Genomic DNA, 23,151 nt, shown 5'->3' on the forward strand with positions numbered 1-23,151 from the left:
TTAGATGTAGATGTGACGCACGCTACGTCCAGCAGTGGGGATGGTGGGGATGAGCATGCATACGCTGCTCGCTAGGCTCTCTCCTTTACCTTCCGCTATTAGCCAGAGTTGGTGGCATGGCACTGGCTGCACGGACCCCTGCGGGACATCACTGTGCCTGGCAGTGTGGCCTGAAGACCATCAGCTGCGAGATCTTTGATGCTGCTCCATGTCCTGGAGAGAGTTATGCCGATTTAGCCTTAAAGAAAAGCCATTCAATGTTTGTCAGCTAACATGTCATGAGGGACAGAAACGGCCACTTGGAGGGCTTCCTGAATATGTGAGCATATTATTAAAACCAAAAGCAAACCCCAAACCAGCTCAGTGATTAATAATCACATACCTGGAAAAAGAAATTTAAAATAATACCCTCTTCCCTTTAGCAGCCCCCTCTGCCAGGAGTGACTCGATAGCCATATGGTGCACCTATCACTACAACCAGCAGATCCGGATAACAGCGAGGGCCTGGCTTGAGGGTGGGGAGCAGGCCTTCCTTGTCACTTGTAATCTTCTCACATCCAGAGGCATCTTAAGTCCTTTCTAAACACGTTGATACTGCCTAAATTCACGGAAAAAAAACCAGCCTTTGTTTGTGTTAACAGGATGAGAAAGTGCAAGGCTTCCTGTTATGTGTGTGTGACAGCTATAGATAAGCGGAGACCTCTGGACAGGAAATCCGCCCAACTTCTGCAGTGTGATTCGTCTGAAGCTTAGGAGCTCTTTTCAGATCGAAGCACCAACAGAATGAGACAGCGCTGGCCAGAAAATGGGGGACACGCTGGAGAAGAGCTCTGAGGAGCCCGAGATCTCTTTGGACAATGAGCGCTCGACGACAATGGGGGACCTGGTGGAAGTCTCCAGCGGTGAAAAGGTCAAGTTTGATGATACGGGTCTCTCTCTGGTGCTCCAGAATGGCCTGGAGAACCTTCGGCTTGAAAATTCCCTTACAGATGTCATCCTGTGTGTGGACAGCAGGGAATTCTCCTGTCACCGAGTGGTCCTTGCTGCAGCAAGCAATTATTTCAGGTAAGGCACGTAAGAAACAAACCCAATAAACTTACTTTGCTTCTTAGGCGTGAACTGTAGATCTCCAAGGAGTGTAAACTTGGTACTAAACTCTGCAAATTTGCAGTGAGTCTGTAATTCCTGACACCTTTGAGCTCTTTTTTTGAAGTTGGAGACTTAAATAAGGCAGGTGCCAAGTTGTGGATTTGCCGGAGTTCTGATACCAGCACTCAGCAAGTCTGATGGGAGGCATGCACAGAAACGGAGAATGGTTGGCAGACAAGTGGATGAGAAAATGCTGTTTTAACCAAGTATCTGTAACCCCTTGTATTGTCCCTTTGGGATTCAGGCAAAGAGCAATATTCATTCAGATCGCACAGTATTTTTATTGAGATAGGAGTGGGTTTGTGGAACTTGATAATTTTTCCCATTATCATTCTGTGGTAAAAATATGTATTGCATAAAATTGTTGAGGAGGAAAGAAGGAATTTTCCATCTTTCCTAGGGTTACCAAAAATCATTTGCAATGGGAAATATCTCCTTGAAAGCAATTTTACCATTTCACCCCCTCCTTTTGGTCCTCTTAAATTTTTCATTCTTTCAATACTACAATAGATAGTCTATCTGAGACTACTGGCCAGCAAGAACAAATTTTAGACACATAGAGGAACTCGGTATCAGTTTTAACACAGATTTTCCATTATCGTTTAGACAATCACATTTGCATGGCTGGGATTTTTTTTTTCTTTCTCTTTTTACTGCTAAAGTGGTCAGATGACTGAATAGCTACAGAGGAAACATGAGAAAAAAGAACCTGTGACCACTTGTGACATGAGCAGAAAGCTAATTTTAATGGAGTCTAGTAAGCTTTGCTGGTAGTGCCTGGAAGAACAGTTCTGCTTTTATCATTTCATAATAGAGATTGTGTCTGTGAATATACAGAGATAGGTATTATTTCTACAGATAGACTATATGTATCGCATATGTGAAAATGTGCAACTAAAAGCAGGGATGCCCAAATATTTCTTACCAGCATTGCGTGCAGGAAGGAGAGCAGATGCACAAATTAAAATCAAAATTACCATAATGATACTGTGACAAAAAAAAGATTCCTCTTCCACTATGAGGAAAGGTCCTGCAATCAGAAGGGACTTCAACAGTTAAAAACAGGCAAGACAGTTTTCTGATAACTACTGTTGGCTGGTTTTCCACTAAGCCCTGAGTTACAGCCTGTCCCTTTGAAGGCAGGGGGATACCTGGCTGGAGGTCATCTCATCCCAAGGTAATGACACACATGCACAGGGTCTGCCCCCCTGGGTGCTTGTGTTTGGCCTGGCTTCCCACAGAGTTGAGATTTATTATATCACGCTGTCTGCCTGTCTGTCAGTGCCTCTCGTCATGACTCTCTGGCTTAGTTTCAATCACGTTTGTCAGAGGGTGGAAATATCAAAACTGAAGTTCCCACAAGTTGGATGGAAATCAGTAGGTAGGCAGAGGAGAGATGCTGGGGCTGGGATCCCACGGTGCTGCTCAGCTGGGTAACGAGCACCGTGTCCTGGCCAGCCAACACGCGCAGTGCCCAGAACCAGCCAAAGCACACGCTGCCCTTGCTCGGCCGGACGCAGGCAGCCAGCACAGAGCTGAGTGTCCTAAGCGGGACGGCGAAATGTGTGTGAGAGGAATAACGAGAGAGAATGGAGGGATTAGGAAGGGGAAGCTGAGGTTACTGTGAAGAGGGAAAGGAGGACACAAGTCTGCAAGGAACTGAGCTTGACTAGTTCTGCTGCTCACAAGGCGGCTTGTTTCATCTTGCCATCATTCACTAGAAGCTGCATGGGCCCAAAGAAAGACTAAATTCTTAAATCACACTATTCTGTGAGTACTTTCCATGCTGTTACAGGGCCTCTAACACCAGTGCACAGGAGCAAAGCAAAGGGACCCTGTGAATCATGGGCTTCATTCCCCTGCCACAGCATGTTACACAACCCCCTTCCTGAACGTTGGGTGTCATAATGCAAGCAATCCCTAGCAGCTGACTTAAACACAGCTAAACAAGGTTAACAACTTCTACTCCTTCCTTCAGCACTGTTTGAGAGTAGATAGACTAGTATTTCTGACGTGTCCTGCATCTACAGACATAAAAGCATTAACTCTCCATTTACCTGGATGAAGGTAACAAAGCAGAGAAGAGAAATACAAGCTGACCAAGGTGGAGCAGTAGTTCTTCACTCCTGCACTGCCCAAGGTAGTGGGAGAATGGGGCTGGGAGACGCTGAAGCAATATTTTCCAGAGCATCCCCAAACTCCAACACAGTTGTTTGAAGTCAGGTTCATAATTCCAAGCACAAGCACTCCAGAGTGGGTGGGTGCTTAAAAAGTGCTTCACAAACTGCAACGCCTCATTTATTTCATTGAGATTTCTCCCTGTTTTTTCTAAAGTTACCCATTTTTAGGTATCTAAATTTGGCCCTAGGCCCTCACTTCAGATGTGCATTTCTTAGAGTAAATGTTGGTTCAAAGGTTTAGTTTAGAATTACACAGGGACAGGAACCAGGGAAACAGGCAACGAAATTAGTGGCCACATCTGAAGGATCTAGAGCCCCAGAGAAAATGATCACACACCTCTCTGGGTAAGTACAGAATGGTTCAGAAGCAGCATTTTAATCCCCAGGATTGAAGCTCGGCCTGATCAGTCCTGAGTGGTGTCAGGGTGTTCCCTCCAGTCCGCACACAGGGTGGGAATGAGGTCCGCTCCATCTGAGCAGAAGGAAGGCCACTACACGAGTCAGCTCTCCTGGACAGCACTGCCCTATTGAGCCCTGCTGCCTTCTAGAGAGGAGTACTGGTGGGAGAGCACAGTGCTTTAGATGTGTGATTTTTGCAGGTTGCAGCCACGTTACATGAATCCGTACCCTACGAGATCAGGAGTGGATGGCAGCTCTAATGCAATTTCACAGATCAGGAGGCAGATAGGTGAAAGCACTTTGGCAAGATCTCTGTGCAAAGCCTCCACCAGAATCCCGAGGCTTGTTTCTGAGCAGCCTTGCAATGGTGTAACGCTGGGTATCTCTAGCTGACCTCCATCAAACACTCCAGCTTTGCGGGACGGAAGTGAGAGCTCTCACCTCCCCGACAGGGATGGTTAAAGGCAAGACTGGAGTCACCAGTTTAAGAGATAAAAGGAACAAGAGCAGACAACACCTGCGTCCTACAACGGCCTATTTCTCATTCAGATGAAGCATTCGGCACCTATCAATCCCGTGCAATTGAAACAGCTGTTTTGTACAAACCTCCCTCTCCGTGTTGTAACCCCATTCCCAGGGAGAAGTGGGTACTGAGGACTGTTGTTTTCAAATGGCCACCTGCCTGCATGCCCCAGACATGCAACATTTGACACTGCCAAAAGGGAGAGAAGCTAAAGAGAATCCCAGTCTTGCGCTCACTGAAGTTAAGGAGCATTTTGCCTTAATGCCTTTCAAATACTCTGATTTCAGTGGCAGCAGAAACTGGACCATGGAGCAGAGCAGTGAATCAAAAACCTCTAACGAGCTGAGATGAGTGAAGGGAAAATGAGAATTTAGGCTGAACATCTTTTCTGATAAGTAACTTCTCTGCCCAAGTTTTCTGCTCAAAAGTTAGGTCTCTTTATCCAAAAGACAGTTTTATACACTGAGATAACTAATACCAGCTCTCTCTTGCTGTAAAATCTCCGTTGAGGCAAGGAACAGGTAGCTCTTAGAGCAACAAGCAGCTGGTATTTTCCATCCATTTCCCATTCATCATGCCTAACTGCTTTGCAATAAAACTGTTTACATCTTGGTTCCAGTAAGATGTGTCAATCAGACAGCTGTATTCTGGCACTGCTTTTACAAGAAAAGCATGGCCTAAGACTCTGGACCTCTAGCCACTTCCAAGGTTGCACTGTCCTGTCAACATTGTACATGACTAATAAAGAAGGGCTTGGTATGCAGGGTAAACAGCGCTTCTAATTACACTTTAGATCTGCATATGTTTTTCACCAACGCAGTTACAAGTGGACTCATGTACTTCTAATCTGTTGAGCCAGATTCCAAATGATGTGAAATCTCGCTCACTGAATGCAGTGAACAAGACAGGACAGATCAAACTTCTAAATAAAAGCAAAAGCATTGGAAGAAATACTTAAAACTATGAATTGAAAATGCAGATGAAGATGCATGTGTTTGCCTTGCAGCTATCACAATGCAAAGTGGATTTAAATAGCTCTTAGAGAAATTTCTGATTTATATCACACGTGAAATATCTGACTAGTGTCAAAGGTGTGTGTGGTTGTCACCTTTCAAATGCAGTATTATCTACCAAAGAAAAGATGGTATCAACATGCATGAAATCACTGCATTTTCTGGCTAACAGTAGTTCCAATTCATGATTATTGAAGTACTTCTCTAGCTAAGAGGTACCAACTCTACAATCCTACCAGAAGCTCTCAAAGTTTAGCAGAGGAAAAGTCAGGCTCTTAATTAGAAGAAAATCCGTAAGCCATTCTCTCCTGGCCCACCCCTGGTATTAATGGGGTCAAAGATACGTTGGGAAGCTTAGAGGTGAGGCTGTCAGACATGTGGATCTGGTCTGGCCCCCAGAGCTCAGTCTAAGCAGCGTTCTGTAGCTCGGAAGCACAGGGGTATTGACCTTGCCAAGGATTATAAAGTACATGTCCTAAGTGCTAATGAAGTATGGAGAATGCCAGCGGCTTGGAGGATTGGGCTTAATGAGCTGGGCCTGTACTAGAAACAGAAGGAATCAGAGTCTGTAAGAGCCCATCAGGTGAGACATCACAACTGCTCTGCAGCATCAGTCCAGACACTCAGGGAAGGTCCCAGCTGCCTTTTGCTGCCACGGAGCTCTGGATCTACTGTAGAGTCCGGCTCTGGGGTGTGTGTATGTCTTATCAAACTCATGAGTAAAGAGGAATGAAAGCAACAAAAGGATTTTCCTTGTTACTTTGCTACAGGACTAATTGCATAAAATATGAAGCAATTGGAGTATTCTGTGTTGAAATCTATATAACCAAATGTTTTCAGAATGCCTCATCCTGGCTGGGATGCAGTAAGAGATAAACATCTGTCTTTTCAGGGCCATGTTCTGCAATGATTTAAGAGAGAAATATGAAGAGAAGATCATACTTAAAGGAGTTGACGCAGAAACTATGAATATACTCTTGGACTACACCTACACCAGCAAGATGCTCATCACAAAGCAAAACGTACAGAAAGTCTTGGAAGCCGCCAGCCTCTTTCAGGTACAGATGACTCAAATGCACTGATCCAGTCTTGTTGCTCTGGTAACACCATGTCTTACCCTGGCTAACACACTGCAAAATTCTCTGATTTCATGGTTTTTGGAAGCATTTTCCTTCATATTTACTTACATTGTGGTAAAAAATGGCAGTCGCAGCCATGTACTGGAATGCTGCTGTGCTGGGTGCTGTGCAACCAGGCAAATGGCCGGGCTCTGCCTCCAAGAGCTGCTCCCATGTGCCGCCTGCCAGGCAGCAGGGTTGTGTTGCTGGGAGAGTGCTCCCCAAGGCCCAGGTCAGCCTGTCAAGGCCGGTCACCCTCCAGCCCAAAAGAGTTAATGGGCAGTGGCTGGCATGGCCAGCCAGAGCAGGAAGCTAACTTTGTCTCTCCCTCTCCATTGCCTTGAGATGGAGGCTCACCAGCCAAAGGTAGCATCCTCCTTTGTAGGACTCTTGATGTAAAGGGTTTTAGTCATGACTTGTGGGAAGTCAGACTTGAGCAGCGTTACTCAGCCTTTGGTCCATGTGGTATGCACATGTCCTGTAAATCACCTGTGAGGTCTACCAAATTGCAGTCCCCGGCACCAAGCTGCAAATTGCTAACAAATTGCGACCAGCATAACCTGCCACGTGCCAATGTGCGTGCGTGTGTCCAGTCTTTTCATTAAGGAAGGCAAGAAACACATGACTCCATAATCATCGTGGTTCATTACGAACTTCAGATTCTTGAATCTTACACGGGAGGTTTTGCTCTGAAATGAACCTGTGGCCTTTGGGGTAATGGGAGCTCGTACTTGCTGTGGGGAGAGAAGGGAAAGTTATCACAAAGTGCTCCCCGAGGTAGCTCCGAAAAGGTGGTGTAGCTTTTATGTCGCCTGAGGCTGGAGTGCAGTAACTTACTGACATTTTCAGCAGACAAATACTGCAAAGTGGTAGCACTCAAAGGTTACTTTTGGTTCATTTTCAGGACACTTTTCTGTGTTCTTTTTGTTTTCTTCTGAACTTTTTTTTTCCTTAGGATCATTCCTCAGTTCTGGTTTTTTTTCCTGAAACCATCAGAAGTATAAATTTACATTGTTTTCCTTTCTCTTCCCTATTTTTCATTAAAATCAAGATTAAATTTGATTCCCAAGGCTGGTGCTTTAAGAAAATTATCAAACACTGTTAGAGTAATGATAAAATCACGAGGGTGCCATGAGCAAGAACAGTAAACTACAAAAACCTAGAAAACCAGCAATGTTCAACTAAAAGCAGCGATCCCAAGTCTTACTGCAACAGTCTTGGATACTATCAAGATTTATAAGGCCTTAAAGCCCCACATTATACACGGGTGAGGTTTTTGGCTGAAAATGTGTTTTGTGTAAAAAAGATTTAGTAACTACTAGCGTTCTGCCAGCTTGTCTCTGCTATTTATGCCGAAGAACAAACAGAAACAGTTGAAAGAGTCAAATGTTTCATTTCAATATATCAACAGCTGAAAAGATTAATTCTGCCATTTATTGTAACATTTTTGTTTGGGAAATTCTTTCCTTTCCCGTTATGTCATGTGAGAAAACCAAATTCCAAATAGAACTTTTTTATCTGACTAGCAACAATTTTTGGCAGTGCCTCTTTTCAATCTCTCAGACTTGACAAAGAACCAAAAAAGAAATAACTTGCACGGTTCTAGATATTCCAATATAGATACACCACTTTTTTCTATAAACTATTTTTGAAAAAGTTTTACATAATTATGCCTTCCCTTAGTCCCTTCCAATAAGTTTTGGCCAAATGCAGCCAGAGCTGACAGCAGGACGAGGTGGAAGGCTATTCAGAGAGAGCAGAAGTCCCCGCCACAGCGTGCTTTGTGCACAGAGATTTCCTCCTGGGGGAAGCAGGTGAAGGGTTTGGAACAGGGAGCTGCTGAACAGCTAAGCCTCGCCCTGAAGTGACCCAGACAAATTTTTTCCACCTAGAGCACAGTTGCAACATGAGTTCAATAGTCACCTCCTCTGTCTGGGCTGGTGGCTGCCCAGCCACCATGCTCGCAAGGCTGGTGTCCACCCTGGATCCAGCCCAGCACCCTCTGCCACCCGCACTGCCTGCGGAGCAGCGTATCGTTTCACCTCGTGGTAGGGCCAAGATCTCAGCTGCTTCTCAGGGCTGTGGCAGAGAGCTCTGCTTCCCCTGCAGTAATTCAACAACAACCTTCAGACCTGTCTACACCCCTCCTGCCCCCAGGAACCTCTGTATTACCCTACTCCCTCAGCATGGCTTGGGTGAGAGGCCACGTCAGCTGCTGTAGTGGAAGCAAAGAGATGGTTGGAGGGAAGCAAGCTCCTGAGCAGATGTAAAAGAAACAGTATTGTCACCAAGGGCTGTGATGACCACTGCCATGGAAATGCCAGCTGCAGTGGGAACAGTGGAGGATGCCCTCGAGCTGCCTCACTCTGACTGCTCTAAGGAGAGCAGGGCTGCTCTGCCACCAGGGCACGGCTGAAGCACCACCAGCCTGATGTTCTTACTGACTCCCAAAGCACCTGTCATCCGTGTGTTAATCCACTTTACATGAACAAGACACTATAACGAAAATACTTTGCCAAATATCTGAAAACCATCCTGTAGCCACTTAGCAGCGAATGGCCAGGGTGGCTGACGCAGGACAGTGGTAGTTACACCGCAGCCACTGCGCAGTGCCAGCCGTGCCAGCCAAGAAGGCACGATTTGCTAACGAAGGGCTTCTGGGCATCTCCAGGTCGGAGATGAGTTCTCAGGCTCAGAAAGCTGTCAGCTCCCCAGAGAGCCACCTGCAAGGGTCACTGTGCCCCTTCACTGCCCGTCTGGCTCCCTGCCGTGGGGCTCCCTTGGGATGCAGGTGTTACTGCTGAGCCGGGACGTGCTGGCCCTGCAGCCACAGGCAGAGCGGGTGGCCGAGGGCAGCGCAGCTGCAGGGTGCAGGATCTGACCCCAAAGTGTGCTGCATACAGAAAGGGATTATGAATAAGGGCCCTTTCAACCAGCGTTCCCTTCCCTTTCTGGGGGTTATAGCAGGAGGCAGGGCTGCTGGCACTGCTTACACTAGACAGTTGAATCAAAGCTGGGACAAGCAAGGACTTGAATGGGGAGAATAAATTTTATTATTCAGAGAGAAGGCCAAGTGGAGGCCAAGGAAACATATGGGATGTCTCTAGCAAGTAAGAACCTGGATTCAAAGGGGTATTAGGAGAAGGACCCAGTTATTGAAGAAACTGTTCCCAGGGAACAGGGCTTTTAAAATGCCTAGGGTGGCATTAGGAGGGGTATTTGCAGAAGGGAAAGAAGAAAATCTAGAGCTCTGCAAGAATAATCAGAGCAGATGAAGCAGAGGCTCAGGGGTGTCTCTCTCCTGGGGGCTCTCCTGAGTCACTTGCTCTCATGGGACTGACTGAAGCATGCCCAGCAAGTCTGAGGGAGTTTTGGGGGGAGTTTTGTCTCTAAATGAAGGGAGTGGTGAGGAGATAGTGCAGCACGGAGACAAGGAGCACAGCCAGGGAAAGTCCTGCCTTGACACACTGCCGAGCGGTCTGACCTCTCTGGTTAAGCCCTCGGTGGGGACCGTTTCTCACACCCACACCTCGCAGTTCCGCATTCGTCTGGCCACAAACGCAGCTACCCACCGCGATCAGTGGTGCCTGTGTGGCCGTTAGACCAGTGTGCACCGCCTGAGAGAAAACCCTCTGGTGTCATCTCATGAGTATCGCTCTTAACAAGCCATGTATAAATAATTAGAGCACTCTACAGTGGTTGGGCCACAGGCTGGTGCGAATGTCATTTTGGTGCCTGTTCCCAGATCTGTGGATGACTTGATGAGTGACCTTGGCAAATCCCAGATTTGTTTTTTTGCACCTCGTTACTGCCAACTTCCAAAGGGCTAATGCTTAACCTGCCTCAGGTCTGAGGACTACCTGATGTTGGCAGATTCTTTTCAGATCCTCAGGGAAATGCACTGGTGAGTTCAAAGTGTTAGCCTTGTGCTAGTCCAGAGAACAGGCAACGCGAGCGTGGCAGGCACCGAGAGGCCACCGAGCTCTGCCACGGAGCCACAGCGTGCCACTGACACTTTTACATCACAACGGCAGCAACATATTCTGAGACCTCGCGTACCCTTGTTCATCAGTCAGTTGCATTTCTCTAAACTCTTGACCACATCTAAATGTAAAACAGGAACCAGGTAGTCTGTATGCAGCGTCTGCGATCGCTCAGCTCTGGTAAACAGTCTAAATGTGTCAACACAACACCACTGGTTCTGGAAGATTCTACCCTAATTACTGAAACAAATCTACATACTACAGTGTTTAAAAATGTTTCGCTTCCTCTTTGCCCCTAAATTACTGTTGTGCAATTTTCCCCAGTGGGACAGAATGAGTTAAAATGGTTTGCTTGCTGATGCTGGATGGAAAAAGGACCCAAAAAGCATAGACAGAAATGCACAGCATCAGTTCTGACCCATCTTTCTGTATTTCGCTGTTTGCACTGCTCAGTGGCAAAACCAACACAAAATACTGATGCCCTATCCATCTCTGAAATCACAGAGGTGATAGAAAGCCCAGGATGAAGCACTGTAACTTATCAGTTCTACCCCAAATTGGTTCCCAGTTCCTGAATAATCACCAGCAACTCAGCTCACGTGGTAGTTCATGGCAAGTGCCCTGCAGACATCTGTGGTCCAAGCTCTGCACATTGGGGACCCTCAGGTGGGCCTATTGTGCAAAGGAAATTAATGAGAGTAGTTGTGATGCCCCATTGAACGCAAACATGGGAAGTTGTTTGATTAAGCAGATTCTGTTTGTAAAATGCAGATCTATGTTTTTTTGAACCAATGGTGATGCCAAGGAAAACAAAGGTCACTAAAACCTCCAAAGGCCTCCCCCACAACAGACGCTTGCCAGACAACCCTAGCTGTCAGGCAACTCAAAGATTTGCTGATGGTCATTCTCTTCCTGCCACGTCCCCCAGTACAGGACAGCATGCCCATACACTCTGGGGGGGACCGCATTTTGGCCCAAACCTGCCAGACCCCAGCACTCATTTTCCGCCACCCTTGCTAGGCCTCAGACACGTTCAGAATTTGGATGGTGGGGGCATAAGTGCAGACAGTGGAGCCACCTGCACTCCAAAACCAGACTCCCTTCTAGTTGATCTGAGCTGACATGCAAGATGAAGGAGGGTAAGCACATCTGAAGCCTGGGGACCTTATCTGTGCTTTGTAACTCCATGATTGCTAGTGCTTTGAGATCTCATGGAGGGAAGAGGAATGCTAGCAAACCCTCTACTTTTATGAAACAAATAAAATTCATAACTGTCACAGGTTTTCTGTGTCCTGCAAGAGGGAAAAGGAGCAATATGGATGCAGAGGGAGAAAAACAGCGGGAGGAAGAAATTTTCATTCCAGACTGCAGATTCTGGGAGATACCTGTCCTCGTATGACTGATCTCATCTTCCCCAGCTCTTTGCTGTACTGCGCATGGCTGGTTGGGACCCATCCCCAAAGCTCCATAGCTCTCCTGTGATACAGTCATACAAGTAACTGCCGTGTGCTTATACATGCTTTTTCTGTCCACAGTTCCTTCGCATGGTAGATGCTTGTGCCAGTTTCCTCACCGAAGCCCTCCAGCCGGAGAACTGCGTTGGCATCCTGAGGCTGGCTGATGCCCACTCCCTGCACAGCCTGAAACAGCAAGTGCAGAACTACATTATCCAGAACTTCACCCAGGTCCTGAACTACGAGGAGTTCCTGGAGCTGCCGGCCGACATTCTCTGCAGCACGCTGAAGAGTGATGACCTCTACGTCACGGAAGAGGCACAGGTGTTCGAAACTGTAATGAACTGGGTTCGTTACAAGGAGTCGGAAAGGTTTCCTCTCCTGCCGTATGTGCTGGAGAACGTCCGGCTGCCCCTCTTGGACCCCTGGTATTTTGTAGAGACTGTTGAAGCCGATCAACTCATTAGACAGTGTCCAGATGTCTTTCCTTTGCTCCAGGAAGCAAGAATGTACCATCTGTCAGGCAATGAGGTGAGTAAAAAAGGAAGATATTTGCTGCTCTTTCTAAATGTCTCATGATTCTGCTCAAAAGTTCCATCGGAAGGAGCAGTACCATGAGGCAGAAAAGGATATTCACATTGAAGTTTCACTAACTGGTGCTACTGAAAAGTCAAGGTGGGCCTCACCAGTTATCCTGCTGATTTAGAGAGTTTAGAAGCTTTTGGTAGGTTGTTTTAAAACAAAGTATATAGCTTCCTGTTTATGAACATCTGAGCTTGACCCTTCATACACACACTTGCACAGCTAAACAAAGACCCCAGGTAACTTCCCTAGTAAAAAGACAAATGGTGTTAGTCCTGACACCTCACCCTCTTAGCTATTATTTCAAGCCTAAGACAGGAAGAATAATTTTCCCACTAAACTGTGCCACAATCTGTAATGACTCTTTCAACTCTGAATATGCAACATCTCCATCTGTTACTTATGGTGGGAAATGTTTCAGAAAGAGAGAACCTCCCACGAAGAAGACGGTCTCTTCCCAGAGGAGAGGTCTGCCTATCTTTCTCATTTGCAGAGGTCCCTGCACCCAAAGAGACAGGTTCATCCTGACATCCAGTTGAGTCCTGTCCTGCCTGCTCAAGGTAGGCTGTGGTGGACCTCCAGTTCTTCAATTGCCCGTCCTCTTTGGAAAGTTAGGTATCATCAGTCACATTTCCTGGCCCAAAATATGGGGCAGAGGGGAAAGCAAGCAGAGGTCAGATTTCACAACAGGAGCAAAGGTATGTGAGCGTGCAAGGAAACGTGTGTGCCTCCTCAGTCAGAGAGTCAGGGGAAGGCAGGAGGCCTCAGGAGCATATTGTGGATCCATTGCTAACAGTGGATGTGTCACTGGCCAAGGGCTCTTTGTGCCGGTGACTGCGTAAGACAGTACACGACGACCTGGGGCAGTGCCAGGCCGTCTGGTGGGAACTCCTCGAGGAAGCTTTGCCCCACTCAGCAGTGCTGTCAGGTCCACACGGGATAGATAAAGGGAGTGTTGCTCAGGGCTGAACACTCATCTTCAAAGGGGCAGCCGTCAGAGGCAGCCCTGCCAGCTATCCTCCCCGGGGCTGACGCCTGGCAATGGCGACAGACGGGTTCAAAACGGAATTCTGAAAGCTGGCAAGTTCTGGGACAGATGTTTTAAAAAAAATTGCCTAATAATTTGCTACACATAGGGAAAACACAAGATTTATGTCTGTGTAACTAATATTTTTTAATATAGATAAATTATGCCAATTTATAGAAACATGTTAAAAGTAGAAGGAGAAATAAAACTGTAAGCAAGCTGCCTACTGTCACAGCATTTAACCTGTGGGTCCACGGAGTGCTTCTCTGGGGTATGCAGAAAGTAACAACTGCAATTACTGCAGGGGAATGCAGACCTCTCCCAGCAGACTTTCAGGGACTGCAAATTGGCAAATGCCCTGTGATATAGCATAAGCAGAGGAATGTGCTCCCCATGCCTTTTACACTGCATTTCTTCCAGTGTGAAAAACTGGGGGGTGGGGGAGGATAAAGAAGGTTATTCCTTCTATCCTTCAGCATAAAGCCAGCATACCTCGGGACACTAATGCACTCATTTCCACTTGCTTGCAAGTATTTCCTCCAAGCAGAACACAAGTTTCCAAGCACCCCACTGCATTCTTTGCTCCTGGTGAACATCTACCCGGGAAGTGACTTTTTCCAGTGTCCCTGAAACAAAGACCTGGTCAATAAAATGAGCCAACAGGCAGTAAATTAGAGCTAACCACATTTCAGAGCCTGGTGCTTGCTTTAAGTAAATCTTCTAATTTTGGCTTAAAATTAAGGCTTATAAACAAAGAAACAAATAAAAAACACCACAGTTGAGAATTGTTATTGCTTTGACACTTTAACATATCTCTTCAGGACAAATAATGAGAGCACTTATTTTCTGCTAGCGCTAACTGCAGTCTTGCTCTCTCCAAGCTCCCCAGGGCATACGCAAACCTTGGGGCCCTCCTACCTTGCCCTCTCTGTCAGCCCAAATAAAACCTGTCCCTTTCAGCTGCCTCACATGCACCCAGCCTTGACACTAGCACTCAGCTTCATAGTTCTTGGTGCCACTCTGGGAATTCCCAAGAGGATCTGAAAGGATCCTAGCGGGTAGGCAAAAGCAACTAAGTTCAATGTTGGAGAAATCCTGCCGAAAGAAGCATACAGCAACCTCTACTGAATGCTTCTAGGATGCTTTCCAGGCTTTCAACTTAGAGCGCATTTGATAATTGGTTCAGCTGATGTAAGCCAGTTGTGATTTGCAAAACAGGTAATCAGAAAAAAGGTCACCAGACCTTTCTGTAATTGTAAGTGCCCTGTGTACTCACTCTGCCTTGCTTGCATTTAGATTATTACAGAAAGAACCAAGCCCAGGATGCACGAGTTCCAGTCTGAGGTGTTTATGATCATAGGGGGCTGTACAAAAGATGAGAAGTTTGTAGCAGAAGTGACTTGCCTGGATCCTTTGAGGCGAAGCCGCCTGGAAGTAGCAAAATTACCAATCACAGAGCAGGAGACGGAGAATGAGAATAAAAAATGGGTGGAGTTTGCATGCATTACGCTAAAAAATGAAGTCTACATATCAGGTAAGGAACAAGACATTGGTAGTGGAAGAGGGGAGCAGAGGGTTCTCACAATTATTTTCAGCTTTTATCAAGAGCATGCTCGAGGCAGCTTTAGGAGAATTAAGCACTACAGGTATTTCTAATGCTTTGGCTTTGAACAGGCTCTAGAGAAGCACTGGATGTGTGAGGACACAGCTTAGCCCTGGTCTTAGCACAGGATTCCTTTTCAAACAATTTTAATCTATATGCATGGCTACTTGTGTGCAGCACCCTAAACGCTCAGTGACCGTGGTCACAGAAGGGCCCCTGAGAACAGTTTACCAAACATAAAATGAAGAATAACTGCTCCAGCATCTTCCTGTAACAAGACAGGAGTTTGCAGCTCCACATGCATAAGCAAAATCCTGCCAGAATCTGACTCACTCTGCAAGGATCAGTCAAGAAACTTTCAGGGAATAGTCACCGCTGTTTGGCTGCTACCTGAACACTCCACTTTCAGGAGCACTTCAACAGCGGATCAGACAGGACTCTAGAAGTGCCCACTTGCTAATGGCAATATTAACTGTCAAAGCCAGATGAAACCCAATGGTCCAGACACACAGCATGGGTCTGAACACATTTGCAGGCCCTCATCCTGAGAGCTTCAGGAAGCACATTTAACTTCCCACACAAATACAACTGAGCTCCATGTAGGGATTGATCCTGGAGCTACAAAGTTTTTACTTTGATAATCAAAAAGGTTAAAACTCAAGTTTGCTGGTCAGTTTGACAGCTGGTTTTGATGGCCTGTCAAAAACAAGTTTGGTGATCTTGTTCTGCTTTCCAAAGGAAAAGTGATAGCAAGCTGATAATCACTGTCACGTTACAGACCACAATACAGAGCAGTGCCTCCATGGGTAGGACACTTTTTCCCGCAAAATCATCCACCAAATTCTATGCTCACTTAAAACAGGACAGTAGAAAGGAGGAGGGAGGGCTAAAGTGTGAATGCTTTGCTTAAGTATGAATAGTGGTCCATTGCCTTTATTCAAATATCTTGCATTCTCCCTTTTGGGAATCCATGTATTTTTATCACCTCTTTCCAATTTAAAGTTTATTGAGTCTTTATCCTGGGATAAGAATTAGATTATTCCTTCCCTAGTTGGAAATAAAGGAGGTTTTTGCTTTCAGCCCACCATAGGGAGTTTCTTTTTACCCTGGCAGCAGACCCTCTGTTCAAAGTTAGCTGTAGAGGGGAACCTAAGTCAAACATCCCGAGTAGGGAACATCCCTCACACCTTCACACCCTTGAGTTGAGAGGTCTCTTTTCCATTTGCCTTTAATCTCTTACCCTTTCCTCTTTTTCAAGGTCACAGGCTTTTTGCTTTCTCTTATTCTTGACATCTTTTCCAGTGTCTCTTCTCTGCTTTTCTTTTATGCTCTATCCAGGCTACATCCAGGCCAGGCTAACCCCTCCCCTGCTATGGTAAGTCTAAGCTGGCTTTCCTCTTGCTGCTGTTCTCACAGGTCCTCTTTCTTCCTTCTCTGCTGATTTCCTATCTTTGACTCCCTCCTTCCATTCCTCTTAGCCTTTCTCCTATCTGGTTTTCACCCTTCCCACCCAAATAAAGGGCTGAGTGGACCAAAGTCAGTAGTTTCTTTCCAGCTAAACCAAATCAGTAGTGGCTCGATCCCGATCAAACATCGGCCTCCTCCTGCGTGTCCTTCTACTCTTGTTTTCTTTCTTTTAGGTCCTGTGACTCGGTTCTTTCCTGACTTGACCTCCCCTCCCACATGCTCTTTTCCCTCGGTATTTGGGTACCGTTTGGAGTCTTCCCTGCTCTTTTAGCATCTGAACAATGGAAAAGTTCTTTGCACAAGATAATGACTACTTTTAGATTGCCGTTTCCCTGAACAGTTTAAATGCTTTGACTGGATGGACTGAAACACTACATTTGTAGTGTAACTAAAAATGACATGAATTATCACTCGCCATTCTGTTACTTTTACTAATGTAGTTACAATTTTTCCTTAGATTGGAAAGAACTGTGATCTAGAAAAAGAACAGAAATAAAATAAACCTCCAGTGCTCTCAAAAATCTGTCCCTGCCCGCTGATGTGCAGCAAATTCACTCGCCTGGTCCAGCTCAGGCTCCTACCAGAGTTTCAGCCTGTGCAGGAAAGAACAAGCTCATGTAAAAGGGAAATTTCAAGGGAGGGTAAGGGGAACACCTGCAGTCTCTCAGCCCCATTGTAACCATGAATGCTGCATTCAGGCCCTTCAGCCACTTCAGCTATTTGAGTGCAAATAAAATTCAACGCATACATGTGAAAAATACTGAGACAAAAGCATTACAAACAACTCTTTCTAGCATGCTAATTATCTCCTATTCAATCTGCTATTTGGCCCAGAGATGAGCTCCATCACTTTGCAGTGATCTGGCTGCAGTACAGAATACCAATGAAGGCAGACACTTTCTCAATGGAATATGAATTCTCTTTTCAGTATATTCACCGGTGAAGCAAATGTTTAAGCAGGTTGCAGATGATGGAATAAGCTACTCAGTCTGTAAATGTGGTTACAGGCTTAACTAGTTCCATTTGTATTGCAGCTACACCAAAAATTGTATGCAAACAGAAGTGCTTGTTTAAAACACTGCTCTCCGCTTTAGCCTGAGTAAAGATTCACTTGCAAGTCAGCTCTAGAATGAGTTTGCAGGGTCCAATTCTGATCTTCAATCTATAAATATGAAGCAAATCCAAGTTAGTAGCAAAAGAGATCAGAAGGAGAGGTACAAAAACAAGATTCCAGCCATATGGTCCCAAGGTTGAATAGTAAAACTTCTAACATGTCATGCAGGACTATTATTGATTAGGAGTTCAGAGTCAGATCTCCTATTTTCTGATGTAAACCACTAGGCTAGCTGACTGGATCTACCCTGCGCAAACTGGCAGTTCCCCAGTGCGGGCCTGTCTTCTAGGGATTTGGCACTACCAATGGCAGCATCCTCCACTATCTTATATAAATCACATTTGTTTATTTATCACTTCCCAGCATCCTGCAAAGCTCTGGTGGTGCACAGAAATCGCCTGCATATCACCATGCTGTGTGCGGTTGGTCATGCACTCAGTATTAAAATGAAAGTGGTTGTGGTCTGGTCAAGTGGGGAACAGTGATTTATCTTTATTGAATACTTGGCTGTAAAATTGTTCAGAGTTTCCTTCACTATTAAGTAAACTAAATGCAGAAATTTTCTTCCTGTGTAACAGGGCCAGGCCATTGGTATAGGTAATTAAGAAGCTAATAATAAGGACCAATGATTTATTTTCTATTGTGAGAGAACATTTTAAAATTTAAACATATTGGAGATTTTGAGTAAATATAAGCTATGCTATCATATTTACATGTGTCATGTACACTGCAGGTGGCAAAGAAACAAAGCATGATGTCTGGAAGTACAACGCCTCCATCAACAAATGGATACAAATTGAGTATCTAAATATTGGGCGATGGAGGCATAAAATGGCTGTGTTGGGTGGCAAAGTATATGTCATTGGAGGGTTTGATGGCATGCAGAGAATCAACAGCATGGAAGCATATGATCCCTTTCATAACTGCTGGTCAGAGGTAAGATACTGCATCACATAACATTTTACTCATTTGGAACATTTTAATCAGCAAATGTTAGGGCTTTGAATCATAAAAATGAACAAGGCAGGATCTAGTACAATTCTTTTAAGTATTTCTGGTCTGTAACAACCCTAAATATTTTTCTATAGAAATACGTATCCTTCAGAAAGTAAAAATCACAGGATTGCCTGCCAATCATTGCCTGTGAGACATCTAATGCCTAACTTTCCTTTTCGTAGTTGGTTTTTAAAGCTAGTAGTCCATAAATCAACGAGTAAGAACATAGTATACATGAACCAGAGCACAGGCTGAAAACTACTGCTCTGATGGCTAAAATATATATAATGTGTATATCAACGTGCGAATCATATACACCATGGATTACACATTTAAGCTGAAAGTACAGGTTTCAAGGTAAACAGAATGGAAATAACCCAGTTCTACTAACTGTACTTCAAGCAATGAGGAGAATATTAAGCAGCCAATTAATCCATGAAATTAATGAGATTAGGCATTATAATGTCATATACAAACCCTAGTTTTTAGATGATGCAAAGCAATGCAGAGGAATCTAACAATCACAGCTGCAAGTAGAAAGATCAGTACAAGCAAGTTTCTTGTGTTTTTTCAATGTACATAAGTATATAAAGGAGATTTGGGGCATTTCTGACATTTCCTACCTTTTAAATTGTTGACAACATAATTTTAATAACAGCATTTGAACAGAGAATATTTTTATTAAGGGGTTTACAGTCTTAAGAAAAAGCTGAAACATACTTTTCCCTTATCCCTGGAAATGTTATCTTCTGAACCCTAATGATCATCTTAAAAAGGATGTCTGACTTAACCCACGGGCTCCCACCCCATAGGCATCAGTCTGAATACTTGAAATCAAAATGGTTACTAATGATTTTTTATGGTCACACAGGCTGCTCCCCTCATGGTCAACGTAAGCTCCTTTGCAGCAGCGAGCTACAAGAAGAAACTCTACGTGATTGGGGGAGGACCCAACGGGAAGCTGGCGACGGACAAGACTCAATGCTACGACCCTGCCACCAACACATGGAGCCTGAAAGCTGCCATGCCCGTAGAAGCCAAATGCATCAATGCCGCAAGTTTCCGTGACCACATTTATGTTGTGGGTAGGTGAAGCATTAATGTTCCTTCTTGTCTAGACACAGCAGGGCTTGTTTCTGCGTGTTAGTTGTACCCACAAACTCTCTGGAGTGTAATCAAATGGTCAGATGGCTCTTCCTATTGAGCTTAGTGAGGGATGGGAATCTAGTACATTCACAAATAGCAGTGAAGAGTCACCAAGTCAAAATCCATGTTAGCTTGGTAGGTATCTTGGAAAGCTGGAGCTAGCCCAGAGACAATGTGGGTGGGTTCATAGCGGCAAAGGCATGACTTGATGGCTACATCATGCCCCCTTTCCTCTCTAGGGGCATTACACAGTCCACTGCATACAGGATTTAGGTAGAGATGTGAGTACTAGGAGCAGGTCATGGGAGCAGAGCCACTGATACCCAAAGACCCAGACCTCTTCATTAGATCATGCTTGGGGTTAATTCAGTCAATTGCCAGAACTGGAGGCAAAGACGGAAGAGAAAGGGTTTAATGGTGGTGAGCTGAACTGTGGAGAAAGGAGGGAGCCTGCACGCATCTCCAGATGGTGCTGGAAAAACCAAAAGGAAGGAGGAAGATTTTTTCCAAAACAGGAGCTCTGAAGGGTTCCCCTGCCCTCAGTCCTGGCGCAGAAAGTTTCTCACTTGCAGAGGTGCTGAGGGCTGGCACAGACCCAGGGTATCACCAAATAGTTCTGAAGGGAGATTTATAACGTGCATATGTGTGCACGTATATATATGCATGCACCTTATGTGTATGTAAATACCTTGTGCTTCTCCTCAGCACAGGGATTGACATCACCCTCTTCGTACAAGATGAGAGACAGAAAGAGAAGGCACGACCTACGGGCTAGCTGATACAACTCCCGATAAAATTTGACACGATACTCCAGTTACATTCATTCAGCATCTTTCACCAGTAAACCTATTATTTCCCTATCTGAGAAACAAATCTAACTCAATCTGGATAGAAATCAGCCTCACCTGAGGTTTAAAAGATAAAAGAGCATTTGGTTACGGCATGCAAAGCAATCAAATTACCCAGACTGATGAATTACCAACTGCCAGATGCATCACTGTAACTAACATGTATGTTTTCAGTCTGCTCCAATTGGGAAATAAAACTTGTTTAAGTCACCTTGCAGTGACTTGATCATCCCTGAAGTACTGGATTAGTATTGTCAGAACCAATATTTATTATAACTACGATAGATAAATGCTCACTTTGCCAACAGGTAGGATCCCAGGCATTGTTGCAACTCATCAATAAGACCATGGCTTCAAGGTTTCCCCAGCCCTATTCTATACAGTTGAAGACAGACCCAGTCCCTGCAAATTTCAGAATAAGAACCATTCAGCTGTTGGTACTCTCAGGAGGAAATATATTTCCATAGCCTCTTGGGTAGTGTGGTATTGACCGTTTTTCAAAAGAAATGGACCCTGCAAAATTGGAAAGGTGCACAGAAAGTTTTGAGAATCACTGCAGATTTGGGAAACATGGAGAAATTGAAGGTCACTCTCTGTTTAGCTTACCCATAAGAAGATTACAAGTTCAGTCTGACAAACCCCTAAATGAGGAATTGGCTTTTGAAAATAGCGAGCTCCAGGCAGAAGGAGGTTTAATGGGTAGATGGACACTGAAGTTAGAGGAGTCAGTGAAGAAATCAAGTACCCATTTTTAATAGTAACAGCTTACCACACCTAGTCCTTCATGTTCTAAGCTCTTCTAAACAAGATTGTATTTTTCTGAAGTTGTGTCCTTAGCTGAAGCAGCAGGTATGAGAAAGGTCTGTTGCTGGGTGCACTGTGCTCTCACCCTGCATGACCACAGCAGTTTGTTCTGGCCTTAAATTCCACAGCCTTATGAGCGATAAGCGGCCTTCTGCGGACCTGGCTTTCAAAACAATAAAGTAGCCTGTGACCTTTTTTTTTTTTCTTAGCTTTGGGGCATAAATCATTCTTACGAATGTCAGGAATGGAGCCTTGTTGAAGGGGGTGGTTTAGTTAAAATCTCTTACAGGGATGGCCTGTGCAAACTGATATCCATTTCCTCTCCAGGTGGGGCAATGAAAGCGCTCTACTCCTACAGCCCGGAGGAAGACACATGGTGCCTGGTGACTCAGTTCACCCATGAGAGAGCCAGTTGTGGGATTTCTCCTTGCAACAACAAGCTGTTTATCACTGGGGGCCGAGATGAAAAGAACGAAGTCATTGCGACAGTGCTGTGCTGGGACCCTGAAACTCAGAAGCTGACAGAAGAGTGTGTCCTGCCTCGGGGGGTGTCTCATCACGGGAGCGTTACCCTCAGGAAGTCTTACACGCACATCCGTAGGATTGTGCCTGGAGCAGTTTCTGTCTGACCGTAGGAGAACTGCAAAGAAACCCAATACCTGCCATGCCCCTGTGGCACAGACTGCAATGATGATGTTTTTTAGCTGCAGGTAGCAATGGATGGAAATACCGCCACTAGGGTCCTCTGGGGAGTATCTGTATATATGCTCAGCCCTTGCATTTCCTCTGTACAGTATATCCTTAAATTATCTGAATTCCTTCCCTCCACAGAAAAAGAAAGGGACCAGCTGTAGTTTACTCCTGCCAACACAATGCCTCTGGTCAGGCAAAGAAATGTGATGTGTACATGGGGAATTTACTTCCCAGCTATATCTGCCCTGAAACGTGCTTGAACTGGCTCAGCCTGGTCCTGAAGTTTGTTCGACTATTTATTGTGTTAAGTTGGATTTGCAGCACCTACTAGTGAAAAGGAGACGATGGTTTTTGGAATGAAAGATATGTAACTTCGGTGAAATGTAATTTTGTTTCTTCCAAAGCTGTGCTTTTTTCCAGTGGTTGGCACATTAGATTAAGTTAAAACTGTTTTGTTTGTTTGTTTGTTTGCTTGAAGACACTTTGTTAATTTTTCAGTTCTGCGTGACCAAAAAAAAATCCATCTCAGTTTGCAAACTTTGCCGTCGTTCCCAAGAAAGAGACTGCATAGGCTGCAAATATAAATGAACGCTAATCTGGTTCCACTGAACATTCATTGTAGCTGTTTTCTAATAAAGCAGACCAAAACCTAGTTTCCCTTTTGTTCTGTTCTGGGGTGGTTTACTGTTCTGCCGGAAGGGCTTTCGCCTGTTGCTTTTTCGCTGTCGCTGCGCACAAGCGGAGTACCGGTGACCCGGGCTGCTCGCATCCCTGCCTCCCTCCCCACTGGGTGGCAGTGCTCTCCCAGGCTTTTTCTCACGGGCTTTGGTTTCCCGGAATGCAAACGGACAGAACAGGCTGCTGGAGAGAAAAACAGTTCCAGGTACTGTTCCCAGCCCGAGTCCTGGGACCATCACATGCTGTACCACAAGTGGCAAATGTTCAACAGGCCAGGGAGGCCCGAGTCTCAAGTCCCAGCATCTGGGTCAGTTACAGAGAAAGAAAAACAAACATTGAAGAGGTCACTCCCGGGACGCTCTGGGACACTCTTG

At 45.2% G+C, this 23,151-nt stretch overlaps 1 protein-coding gene across 2 annotated transcripts; it reads left to right on the top strand.

Annotated features, from left to right (window-relative positions):
- Positions 1–754: 754 nt before the first annotated feature.
- On the top strand, positions 755–22,742 carry KLHL6 (kelch like family member 6). 2 transcript variants are annotated; one of them, XM_087740676.1, is made up of 8 exons: positions 786–910; positions 990–1,065; positions 6,157–6,322; positions 11,901–12,350; positions 14,725–14,962; positions 18,346–18,548; positions 19,480–19,693; positions 21,734–22,742. In XM_087740676.1, the coding sequence occupies exons 3-8, from the start codon at positions 6,161–6,163 to the stop codon at positions 22,033–22,035; spliced, it is 1,569 nt and encodes a 522-aa protein (XP_087596802.1). In that variant the 5' UTR covers positions 786–910; positions 990–1,065; positions 6,157–6,160; the 3' UTR covers positions 22,036–22,742. The 2 variants fall into 2 exon arrangements, with proteins under 2 accessions (XP_009475807.1, XP_087596802.1); XM_009477532.2 differs by having other exon boundaries at positions 755–1,065.
- The last annotated feature ends 409 nt before the right edge of the window (positions 22,743–23,151 follow it).

Source organism: Nipponia nippon, unplaced genomic scaffold (genome assembly GCF_047370975.1).
Source record: "Nipponia nippon isolate SJK-2023a ecotype South Korea unplaced genomic scaffold, ASM4737097v1 scaffold_7, whole genome shotgun sequence".
Taxonomy (NCBI): Eukaryota; Metazoa; Chordata; class Aves; order Pelecaniformes; family Threskiornithidae; genus Nipponia; species Nipponia nippon.

Excerpts from the sequence above, each read along its gene's own strand:
- KLHL6 (XM_009477532.2), top strand. The coding sequence starts at position 806 with ATGGGGGACACGCTGGAGAAGAGCTCTGAGGAGCCCGAGATCTCTTTG. Across the intron at positions 12,351-14,724 it reads ACCATCTGTCAGGCAATGAG|ATTATTACAGAAAGAACCAA; the intron begins GTGAGTAAAAAA and ends GCTTGCATTTAG. Across the intron at positions 19,694-21,733 it reads TGACCACATTTATGTTGTGG|GTGGGGCAATGAAAGCGCTC; the intron begins GTAGGTGAAGCA and ends TTTCCTCTCCAG.